At 43.2% G+C, this 12,859-nt stretch overlaps 1 protein-coding gene across 2 annotated transcripts in view; it reads left to right on the forward strand.

Annotated features, from left to right (window-relative positions):
* Positions 1-12,859, forward strand: part of vps50 (VPS50 EARP/GARPII complex subunit) — a 229,402-nt gene that overhangs the window by 124,618 nt on the left and 91,925 nt on the right. For both annotated transcript variants that reach the window (XM_042310186.1, XM_042310187.1), the window contains exons 16-20: positions 68-166; positions 4,521-4,611; positions 6,163-6,363; positions 9,002-9,120; positions 11,683-11,792. In XM_042310186.1, coding sequence (XP_042166120.1) covers positions 68-166; positions 4,521-4,611; positions 6,163-6,363; positions 9,002-9,120; positions 11,683-11,792 — 620 coding nt within the window. The remainder of the gene's footprint in view (positions 1-67; positions 167-4,520; positions 4,612-6,162; positions 6,364-9,001; positions 9,121-11,682; positions 11,793-12,859) is intronic.

Here is a 12,859-nt window from a genome sequence, read left to right on the forward strand (position 1 = left end):
TCTCTCCCCATCCTTTCTGTTTCTGTGTCTCTGTAAATCACACACACACACACACACACACACACAGGCTGATGCAAGTGGGGGAGGAGTTCTGCGGCAGTAAGTCAGAGTTGCTGCAGGAATCCATCAAACGTCAGAGCGTAAACTACTTCAAGAACTACCACAGGTGAGGTCCCTGCCTAGCCCTAGCTAGCGAATGTTTACCCAAGTTATAAGATATTTTTCCTGGTTGGATACATGTGTTTTCACCATCTGCACAGGAAAACAATGGTCTGTTTACATCATTATTGTTCTCCCCAACCTGAATATAAGTGGATATAATTATAAATGAATGCATTATATCAGAAGATGCCTGCACTGATCAGTTGTGTGTTTACCTGTCAGGTGTTATAGATGATAAGTACCAGTATACTGACAGAAATAGTGATCAGAGAGAAAAAGAACATGTAAGTAGGGGGTAAGTGGAGAGAGAATACGAGTGTGAGACAGAGGTTGAGAGACTGATGAGATAAAGAGAGACAGGAATGAGGGAGCAACACAGGAGAAGAGCAACATTGGCAGAGACAGTGGCCAACTCTGCTTTGATCCCATTTTCCCTGTTAGCAACACTAAGACACTCTACCACCAAGCCCCTGCTCGCCCTCCGCTCCCTAAACATCATTTTCACATTCTGTCTGAATACTCAACAACTTAGGATGCAGCCACGAAGCCATTACTCGTCAGCAAACTGTGTGGGCCTTCATTATGTCGCACTGGCTGCATTAACACATTTTGACATTAACATTTATATTGTGCCCCCTGGGCTTAGAGGTGCAACTTACATTGTAGCTAGTTTTTATCTCCCCTGAATTGACCACAGAACTGTTGTAATGATTCAACTGAAACTATGTCCAGATATCTGCTCTGTCAGATGCACCAACTGCACTCCTCCTCCTCTGTGTGCTTGAATACCAAATCACTTATTCCGCTTGTTGGATGTGGCATGGCTTGCAAACCATTATAGAAGCATAGCCAAGAGCTGCCCAGTGACACGAGCCTACCAGACAAGCTAAACTACAGGCAAATAACACTGAAACATACATGAGAGCACCAGCTGTTCAGGGTGACTGTGATCACGCTCTCCACAGCCAATTTAAGACCTTTAAACAGGTCAACATTCACAAGGCCGCAGGGCCAGACGGATTACCAGGACGTGTACTGCGAGCATGCGCTAGCCAACTGGCAAGTGTCTTCACTAACATTTTCAACCTCTCCCTGTCCGAGTCTGTAATACCAACAAGTTTTAAGCAGACTACCATAGTCCCTGTGCCCAAGAACACTAAGTTAACCTTCCTAAATGACTATCGACCCGTAGCACTCAAGTCTGTAGCCATGAAGTGCTTTGAAAGGCTGGTCATGCCTCACATCAACACCATTATCACAGAAACCCTAGACCCACTCCAATTTGCATACCACCCCAACAGATCCACAGATGATACAATCTCTATTGCACTCCACACTGGCCTTTCCCACCTGGACAAAAGGAACACCTATGTGAGAATGCTATTCATTGACAACAGCTCAGCGTTCAACACCCTAGTGCCCTCAAAGCTCATCAATAAGCTAAGGACCCTGGGACTAAACACCTCCCTCTGCATCTGGGTACTGGACTTCCTGACGTGCCGTCCCCAGGTGCTAAGGGTAGGTAACAACACATCCGCCATGCTGATCGTCAACACATGGGCCACTCAGGGGTGCATGCTCAGTCCCCTCCTGTACTCCCTGTTCACTCATGACTGCACGGCCAGGCACTACTCCAACACCATCATTAAGTTTGCAGACGACATAATAGTGATAGGCCTATTCACCGACATCGATGAGACAGCCTATAGGGAGGAGGTCAGAGAGTGTGGTACCAGGACAACAACCTCTCCCTCAACATGATCAAGACAAAGGAGATGATTGTGGACTACAGGAAAAGGAGGACAGAGCACACCCTCATTCTCATTGACAGTGTAGCAGGTTGAGAGGTTCAAGTGTCCACATCACTAACAAACTAACATGGCCCAAGCACACCATTACAGTTGTGAAGAGGACACGGCAAAAACCTCTATTCCCCCTCAGGAGACTGAAAAGATTTGGCATGGGTCCTCAGATCCTTAAAAGGTTTTACAGCCGCACTATCGAGAGCATCCTGACAGGTTGCATCACTGCCTTGAATGGCAACTGCTCGGCCTCCGACCGCAAGGCACTACAGAGGGTAGTGCGTACGGCCCAGTACATCACTGGGGCCAAGCTTCCTGCCATCCAAGATCTCTATACCAGGCAGTGTCAGAGGAAGGCCCTAAAAATTGTCAGACTCCAGCCACCCTAGTCATAGACTGTTCTCTCTGCTACCACATGGCAAAGGGTACCGGAGCACCAAGTCTAGGTACAAGAGGCTTCTAAACAGCTTGTACCCCCAAGCCATAAGACTCCTGAACATCTAATCAAACTAATCAGACTATTTACATTGACCTCCTCTTTTACGCCACTGCTACTTTCTGTTATTATCTATTTATAGTCACTTTAACTCTACCTACATGTACATATTACCTCGACTAACCGGTGCCCCTGCACATTGACTCTGTACCAGTACCCCCTGTATATGGTCTCCACATTGACTCTGTACCGGTACCCCCTGTATATGGTCTCCACATTGACTCTGTACCGGTACCCCCTGTATATGGTCTCCACATTGACTCTGTACCGGTACCCCCTGTATATGGTCTCCACATTGACTCTGTACCGGTACCCCCTGTATATAGCCTCCACATTGACTCTGTACCGGTACCCCCTGTATATGGTCTCCACATTGACTCTGTACCGGTACCCCTGTATATAGCCTCCACATTGACTCTGTACCGGTACCCCCTGTATATAGCCTCCACATTGACTCTGTACCGGTACCCCCTGTATATAGCCTCCACATTGACTGTACCAGTACCCCCTGTATATGGTCTCCACATTGACTCTGTACCGGTACCCCTGTATATGGTCTCCACATTGACTCTGTAGTACCCCCTGTATATGGTCTCCACATTGACTCTGTACCGGTACCCCCTGTATATGGTCTCCACATTGACTCTGTACCGGTACCCCTGTATATAGCCTCCACATTGACTCTGTACCGGTACCCCCTGTATATAGCCTCCACATTGACTCTGTACCGGTACCCCGTGTATATAGTCTCCACGTTGACTCTGTACCAGTACCCCCTGTATATAGCCTCCACATTGACTCTGTACCAGTACCCCCTGTATATAGCCTCCACATTGACTCTGTACCGGTACCCCTGTATATAGCCTCCACATTGACTCTGTACCGGTACCCCATGTATATAGCCTCCACATTGACTCTGTACCGGTACCCCCTGTATATAGCCTCCACATGGACTCTGTACCGGTACCCCCTGTATATAGTCTCCACATTGGCTCTGTACCGGTACCCCCTGTATATAGCCTCCACATTGGCTCTGTACTCTGTATATGTCTCCACATTGGCTCTGTACCAGTACCCCCTGTATATAGCCTCCACATTGACTCTGTACCGGTACCCCTGTATATAGCCTCCACATTGACTCTGTACTGGTACCCCTGTATATAGCCTCCACATTGACTCTGTACCGGTACCCCCTGTATATAGTCTCCACATTGGCTCTGTACCGGTACCCCCTGTATATAGCCTCCACATTGACTCTGTACCGGTACCCCCTGTATAAAGCCTCCACATTGACTCTGTACCGGTACCCCTGTATATAGTCTCCACATTGGCTCTGTACCGGTACCCCCTGTATATAGTCTCCACATTGGCTCTGTACCGGTACCCCCTGTATATAGCCTCCACATTGACTCTGTACCGGTACCCCCTGTATATAGTCTCGCTATTGTTATTTTACTGCTGCTCCTTAACTACTTCTTATTGGTATTTTTTAAACTGCTGTGTTGGTTAAGGGCTTGTAAGTAAGCATTTCACTTTAATACCTGTTGTATTCAGCACATGTGACTAAAAAGATTTGATTTGATTTGAAAGGTGTCACATATTATGACTATCTCTAGTTCATCACCTTCTTATAACAGCGATATGACTGACCGGTGTTGTGACATACTGTGTGTTGTGACATACTGTGTGTTGTGACATTTATTCAAACACCTGTAAGCTGAGGGACCGGGACTCTGTAATGTTTGATGTTTATACTGACATTTCCTGTGGATGAAATGATATTGACCACCAAAAGAGAGGTGGCGAGTGTGGTGGTTCGCAAGCAGTGGGTGATGATCATAGCAGTGTACGGACGGTCCTTTCTCCCTCAACAAACAGCCCTCCATACCTACCGTGACATATCTCTGTTTGTATCCACACATTTCATCTGGGATTCTGGGAGAACAAGAGCTCTTGTGCTTGAAAGTAAATGGCATCGGTCGTTAATCGGCAAACGCTGACTTCTCTTCGTCTTGTTTCTTTTCTTTTCCTCCACCCTTTTCTTTCTCTATGCCCCCCAGGACACGCCTGGAGGAGTTGCGGATGTTTCTGGAAAATGAGACGTGGGAACTGTGTCCTGTCAAGTCCAACTTCAACATCGCTCAGCTCCATGTGAGTAAGACAGTTAGGAGCCAGGGAGCCTCAGAGAAGTGATGTGCTGTAGACTCATCGTAGGCATGGCATTTACATATGGATATGAATCATAGTGGTCCTAGCTGTCAGCAGGGGGAGACAGAGGTGTAACACAAAGTTAAAGCTGTACGTACAATGTCCCTGGACATGTCAAACATGACATCAATATGAAAACCTTGAATAAAGAATTACAAAACGGGACTGTCTATTAAATAGAATGGAGAGATGACGTGATACTCTTACATTTCTTGATTGCCAGCAGACATCAAGGAAACTTTAAGAAACAACCTCTGATGTTGTGATGTCGCCATCTCTCCCGGGCTAGCACCCTGTGGTGGAAGCAGATTCCCTCACAACCATCCTCCCAATGTACCCTCCAGCATTAGCATATTTGACTTCCCTCTCCATTATCATATGAAGAATAGGCATCTTAATGGCCTTCCCATGCTAAACTGTCATTTGAGAGTAATTGAGGCTAAGCCTTTGTTTCGCTGTTGAAAAGGAGAGGAGAGATTTGTTAAAGGAACTCCAGCCAGAGGGAATGGTATTGTGACAGGATCCTCTAAACCATGGCTGAGACCCAAATGGCATCCTATTCCCTATGTAGTGCACTACATTTGACCAGAGCATTATGTGCCCTGCTTAAAAGTAGTCCACTATATAGAGATGAGTGTGCCATTTGGGATGCAAGCCAATGTGATTGTGCTGTCTTGTGGGATATGAATCCAAGAAGTGCTATTAGCTCATGTATAGCCTAACCACCTTTCCCTAGAGATGTTATTACCAAGTGTTTTCAACTGGAGAGGTTGAACTTATAAATGGGGAACTTCTGTCAAGCCTGTAATCAATGCAGTTTAGGGTTTTTATGTACAGAGGAAAGTTGTACAGAAAACGTGTTCTATAATGTAATCTACATGTTTAAACATGCAGCGTCAACAGGCGTATGGGATTGTTTCTTTGTCTATGCCGTTCCTATTCGCTCACAAGCAGTTTAGGATGTAATCCTTCTGTCAGCAACATCACAGGACTACCATGGAATGAATAATCTAGCCAGCCTCCTACCAGGTTCCCCTCAGGGCAGCCAGGGTCCCGCTAGCATCTCATGAAAGATTCATGGCTTGGGTATCTAACAAACACTATACGGAAGTGGTAGGTATAATTCTGGCTGGGGAGTCTCTGTTGTGTGACTTACGTAGAGGCAGGCAGTAAACTGGTTCAAGCCTCTGTTCTGCCGCTGGCAAAGATGATGCTCGGGTTTCCGTCTTTTCCTATATCCCAGTCTTTTATTTGTTCTCTTCGACAGTATCCAAGATCTTTTGTTATAGCAACGCGAGCAGTAACTCCATTATACCTGTACAATATAAAAAATATGCTCGATAGTCATTTCTTGGTGTATTTTTTTTTCTCCATTGACTCCTTCTTTGTGATCAATGGTAACTCATTGTAGCTAAGCCTCACCCTGTATTCACTCTTTGCATGTCTCTCTATTCACTGTAAGCGTATCTCTCCCTCTGCTCTCTCTCTCTGCAGGAGTTTAAGTTCATGGGTCAGAGCCGGTCCCCTTCAGTGTCTCCCAGTAGACAGGTGTTGTCCAGTCAGGACCAGGTGTTGTCCAGCAAGGACCAGGAAGTCCTGTCTCTGTTTCAGCACTTCAGTCAGGAGGGGAACCCCTTTGAGAGGCACATCGACAACAAAGATGAGGAGACTGAGGACGTACTGGCCTCCAACGGGGTAGGCAGTGCCTTGCGTTATATTACATGGTCATTACAGATGTATTACAGGTTTATAGATACCAGTCCTGTAGTCGGTATTCAGATCATGAGATGCACGGGATCGGCCTCCAACGGGGTATGGAGTGCCTTTGGATTACACACTTACCCACGTGCACTTTTTACATGATTATAACAGAGGTGTTATATTGTACATATGTTATATTATAAGTAGTGCTGAGCAATTTACCAACGTTTCGGTTATTTTTGATTTTTTTAAACACCTAATTGACCTATATCAGTTCAATTATTTTTTTAAACACCTAATTGACCTATATCAGTTCAATGATTTTTTTCTTTCTGTGCGCTCAATGCGCACATTGCGCAGTTTCTCAAGAGATAAATTAGATCAAGCCCGAACTGTGCGATCTAGTAGGGAGTTGTAGTTTCCAACAGGCCAATATTCTACATAGTTTATCGTAGAAAATGTGGTAATTAACTACAATGACCTTAATCCACTGCGCTGGTCTGTTTTTCTTACGCCTGCTATGTAAAAGAGACTGAATAATGTGCTATTGAGGGATAGAACGCATAGAGCATTTAATTTAAAAAAAATATTATGAAAATTGAAACCCCTTTTTTTAAATAATCAAACCGGACCAACCTCAAAATGCATGAATACGAGACTTATATAGTTATAAGTCTCGTGGTTGTTACCTATTACACAATACAGGAGAAGCACTGGACCCATATTCTGTATACTTTTTGTCATGCGGAATATAATAGTATGTGAGCACCAGCTGTTGTGTTGATAGGGGTAAGTTAAGGTGGAATACTCCATAACTCTCTCTCTGCCACAATCATTTGTTAGTGTCCGTTGTCCATTATACTCAGTATGGCTAGTCCAGTATGTACTTTAGAGTTCTGCTGCGTCTCTCCAGCAAAACGTTCCATCACCATCCACTGATCCTTCTCCATAACGCCTGCTGCCGTTCCATCAGATCTCACCAGGCATTATAGCAGTGATTTAAGTCGCACATAATCATTTGGGGACGTTAAGTGGTTTATAGTCACCTTAACTGTCACGCCTGAATTAACACCCTCCGCAGTGGTGCTTAATGCTTTTGTGCGCCTGACATTTAATGATATTTAATATGAGCTGATGATGTAATGAAAAATAAAGGGTACATTTATATGGGCGTTGGGTGTTTGGAGAACTCTGTTATCTTGAGTGGTAGCACACTGATATTAATGAACTAATAGGCTAGCTTTTATGAAGAGAAGCTTTTATGGTAATGTTCTTGCGTACAAGTGGACTGGAGTCGTTACATTTCAACGCCTCTGTATAAAGCTATTATCTGTTGTGTTTCCGTTACCAGTTAGTTTTGTTCTGCCATTACAATCAACCCTTTGTTTGTTTTTGTCTTCATTCTAATACCAATGTACCTTGAGGAGAAAAAACATCTTATCAAAAGGGATTAGTCAAATCCAAAATGGTTATTTTCTTGTTAATACGTATTCATAGCCTGAAACTTGTTTTCAGTATGAACTGATAGAGGTCAATCGGAAGCATTATTTCCCGCTAGATTGGGATCAAATTGAGAAAGTGAGTTTACACAAGCTGCTATCTGCCTCACCACCTATTCTACTTGTTCTTTCTACTTCAGGAGAACAGCAATATTGTGCCAACATGTTATTCCCACCATACAGAGAGAGAGCTGTATACCTTATAGGATTCACTCTCAGCTTTATATTTTCACAATGGCATTTCAATTACCTGACATTACCGGTTGCTGTTATTTCAGCTGAGAGAGGAGAACAATAAGATATTCTCATCATGTTGTATTGAGTCCTTAACTAAACTGTTTATTAAGGGGAACTTGACTGAACTGTTTATTAAGGGGAACTTGACTGAGCTGTTTATTAAGGGGAACTTGACTAAACTGTTGTAAGGGGAACTTGACTGAACTGTTTATTAAGGGGAACTTGACTGAACTGTTGTAAGGGGAACTTGACTGAACTGTTGTAAGGGGAACTTGACTGAACTGTTTTAAGGGGAACTTGACTGAACTGTTTTAAGGGGAACTTGACTGAACTGTTTTAAGGGGACTGACCTGTTTATTAAGAGAACTTGACTGTTTAAGGGAAAGGTGTTGTTACTAGTAGAGTATTGTGGGTGTCTCTAGGAGCCCCCAAACCTGTCACTCTAGTCCCATTCTAAGCAGTTCACCCTTCCCTTTCAATGGCTCAGTTGGTTTGAGCATTGCGCTGCAGTGCAACACCAGAGTTGTGGGTTTTATTCAAGCTCGGGTAAAGTGTGTTACTGTTACTATCACTTTGGATAAAAGCATCTAAACTGATAAACTTTTCATCATTTATACCTCTTTTCTGAATGACCATATTGTTACTGTTATTTCCCCTCTATGTTGTGAGTCTGATGAGTTGGAGAAGTACACCAGGACTACCACAGTGATAAAAGCATCTGAATGACCATATTGTTACTGTTATTTCCCCTCTACGTTGTGAGTCTGAGTTGGAGAAGTATACCAGGACTACCACAGTGATAAAAACATCTGAATGATCATATTTTTATTATATATAAACCTTTCTTCTAAATGGCCATATTTGAAGGATATTGTTACTATTCTTGCCCTCTGCAGTATGAGTCCGATGAGCTGGAGAAGTGTGTGTACCAGGACTATGACAGCGACAGTGACGTCCCTGATGAACTCAAGCAGGACTACGTGGACGAGCAGACCGGAGACGTCCCTCTCAAGAGGTCAGTTCAAAAGTCACGACGTGATGATGTCATACCTCGTGACCTTACTGGTCAGGTTCTCAAGTACTATGCCAGTAGTTAATGTATGATGAACAACTATAATTGGAAAGATGCGTACACTATTTACATAATGTAGGAATGAGCAGCGACACATCTCTGAATATGTAGCCAATACATTCATTTTAATTGCATGAGCAGCGACACATCTCTGAATATGTAGCCAATACATTCATTTTAATTGCATGAGCAGCGACACATCTCTGAATATGTAGCCAATACATTCATTTTAATTGCATGAGCAGCGACACATCTCTGAATATGTAGCCAATACATTCATTTTAATTGCATGAGCAGCGACACATCTCTGAATATGTAGCCAATACATTCATTTTAATTGCAGCCATTTCAACAATACACTGAGGAAAAAAACAATTGTCATTGTTTTTCTCTGTGTATTGTTGAAACGGCATGCGATTAAAACGAATGTATTGGCTACATATTTAGAATAACCGCCTCAGAGATGTGTAGCTGCTCATTCCTACATAACCCATCAATGTTGGCACATTTGCATGAAGTCCCTTTTCTACATAATGAACAATTGTTTTACCCTCCCCTCACTGATTAACACTCGAATCCCATGATAAACACACAGGCAATCATTATCCCTCTTTGGTGGAGAAATGAGGATGAATTAAGACACTGAAGGAGGCAGTTTATACCCATGTGAATGTGTTCTTAAATCTTCATCTTCTATAGTATTGGAAGTGTTTGAATGAAGCTGTTTGTAACAGATCATTAAAATACATGACTGTGCCTTCCACTGGAAGAGCTACTCGTGGGCGCTTTCGTTTTATGTTATGCAAATTGTCACCATTTTAGTAGCGGCATTTTTGCGGTTATTATTTAAGGCCTCTTCCTAAACTGGTGTGATGTGTGTCGTAAATCACAATCACAATTAGCAAGGCTCATCATGGTTTCATGGAGTTATGAATGTATAATGCCCCTCTTTCATTGTTCATGCACGCACACACACACACACACACACACATTGTTCTCTTGCTAACGAAGTAGAGGGGAGATTCTTTCTGCAGTAAATCAGTGTGTAGACTGTATGTGGACTACGTGCTACGATACGGCAGCTAATTGTGTGATATTGCCAGATGTGCAGCAGAGTGAAAAAACCACATTGTTTACTTATTCAACAGCTCTTCATCAGGAACGGATGTTGGATGTAGGAAGTAATGAATTGATAATGTACATAGACATGACACACTTATTGATTTCCATGTGGTACAGATGTAGGATCTTAATTTGAGCCAGTTTGCTACAGCGGAGCAGGAGAATAATCCTGCAGCTACAGGAAATGTGAATTATGTGGATAATAATTCATATACATTTTTGTGGGGGTTGCTAGATTTTTTGTAAGGGAAAATCAAGTCTGTAATTTCAAAGTGGAAATCACAAACTTCAAAAGCCTTTTTAAACCTCAAATCCAAAGTTCTCCTGCAACAGGGTGTCACGCCCTGGTCTTAGTATTTTATGTTTTCTTTATTTATTTGGTCAGGCCAGGGTGTGACATGGGTTTATTTTGTGTTGTGTTTATGTATGGGGGTTTTTCATAGGTTTTGGGATTGTGGCTTAGTGGGGTGTTCTAGCAAAGTCTATGGTTGCCTGAGGCGGTTCTCAATCAGAGGCAGGTGATTATAGTTGTCTCTGATTGGGAACCATATTTAGGCAGCCATATTCTTTGAGTGTTTCATGGGTGATTGTTCCTGTCTCTGTGTTTGTTGTTCACCAGATAGACTGTATAGGTTTTCACATTCCATTTGTTGTTTTTGTATTGTTCGCTTTTCATCATTATTAAACATGTATGTAAATTACCACGCTGCATTTTGGTCCGACTCTCCTTCGACGGAGGAAAACCGTAACACAGGGTGATCAAATTAAGATCCTACATCTGTATGGTGAGAGCCTTGGGTTAACTTCATGCTGCACAAGCCAATGGGGATCCTTAATAAATACAATACTGTACATGGTGCCTGCAGAGTCTGCATTCACCCCCGTGTGTTGTACTGAGCTAAGCCTCTAATATGCTCATTTCCCAATATTTCAGAGGGAATCACTGGCTAATTGAAGCGCTGCAGGAAGTTGACATCTAGGTCCAGGAATTAGAGATGTACTAATGAATGGTGGTAGATGTTTAATCGTTAGTCGGAGGGCAGGTTCTGTAAGATTAGCGGTTCACCACCCCCCCAACCCTGGTGTCGTTTTAGCTGTGTCTTTGGCCCCTCTCTTGTGTCACGCCACTTAATTGATCAATTAAAAATATTTTATGAATGAATGTCTGGGCTCAACCACTGAACCACAGGGTTATGAACCTGTACAACTGTCTGTGTTTGGGCTCAAGCACCGAGCCATGGTTATCACCAAGCCTCGGTTATGAAACTGAACCGCTGTCTTGAACATCACCATGTCCTCATTTAGTTTCTTGTCTGGCCTGCCTGACCTGCAAGCATTGGCCTTGTTGTCCCGCCCACACGCCTCTCCTTTCTCCCTAATCAGTGCGTCAAGGGAGACCCTGCGCAGCAGGAAGAAGTCCGACTACAGCCTAAACAAAGGCTCCAACGCTCCCATCCTGACCAACACAACCCTCAACGTGATCCGACTGGTCGGTGAGTAATCTTTTCCTTCTGTTCCTCTCCTCTGTTCCTCTCCTTTCACCTCCCAGAAGCTTCCAATACACTAAGTGATGACGGTGGTGACCCCTTTCTCGCCGCAGAGACCTTTATAATGGCACCAATTAACAAGCTAAATGCACATTAAGAATGTGAGGATCCAGGACCCTGTTCCCAAGGCTACCTGCCATCATTAGCCTGTTGTATCCCCTTCGAACCCCTGTGACATTTAATTTCTTAAGGGCAATTCAAACATCTGTTTGACGTCAGTTTTGATGTGTCTGGGCCCGAGCCGTCAAATTGGCTTCCTTCGCAAATTGAAACCCCTCCTTCTGATTTATTTTAATCGGAGAAGAGGAAATGTAATTATGATAAGCAAGGTAGTTAAGGATCCTAGTTAAAGAAATCTCAAATTTGTCAAAGGTACTAAACGACGTTCTGAATGACCAGCGCAGTACACTTACAATGTGGTACATTTTCTTCAACCAACAGCATTTCAGTTGCATAATAGTACATGTATACTTTAAAACATAGTAAATAAAAGAAATTCTCATCTGGGTTGTACTGTAGCATTCACTGAAAGAAAGTGAGAATGTGCCGGTCTATGCTCAAAGTCGAGTGGCTGTTTCATCAGTTCTGATTCAATGGTAACCTTGTTACAGCCCTGTGCTTTGTAGCTGTTAGTTTTTATGAACATTTTCTCAAATTAAATTCCATCCCCTCCGAGTACATGTAAATGCTCCATTGGCAAGGCAGATCAAACATCAGAGATTACATTACTATGGGAGTCCGTGGGACCTAATGTTACCCCAGCTCCAATGTTGCCTGCTTTAGTTGGATATGATGAGCGGTTGATACCCTTTACGTTCCAGGAGATATTATAGAGGTCGGAATATAAAATAGATTAAGTCAGTCGTTTCATCACATTCTACTTGTGTTTTCATTTGGTGCAGTGCTGATGTGAAACATCCTGTCAAATGTTTGGCATTTTGATCACAAGTTTAACGCCAATATTAAAAACCAATGTCATAGCTACCGTGCACACTTATATAACGTAGGTACAG

The sequence above is a fragment of the Oncorhynchus tshawytscha genome, linkage group LG31 (assembly GCF_018296145.1).
Source record: "Oncorhynchus tshawytscha isolate Ot180627B linkage group LG31, Otsh_v2.0, whole genome shotgun sequence".
NCBI lineage: Eukaryota > Metazoa > Chordata > Actinopteri > Salmoniformes > Salmonidae > Oncorhynchus > Oncorhynchus tshawytscha.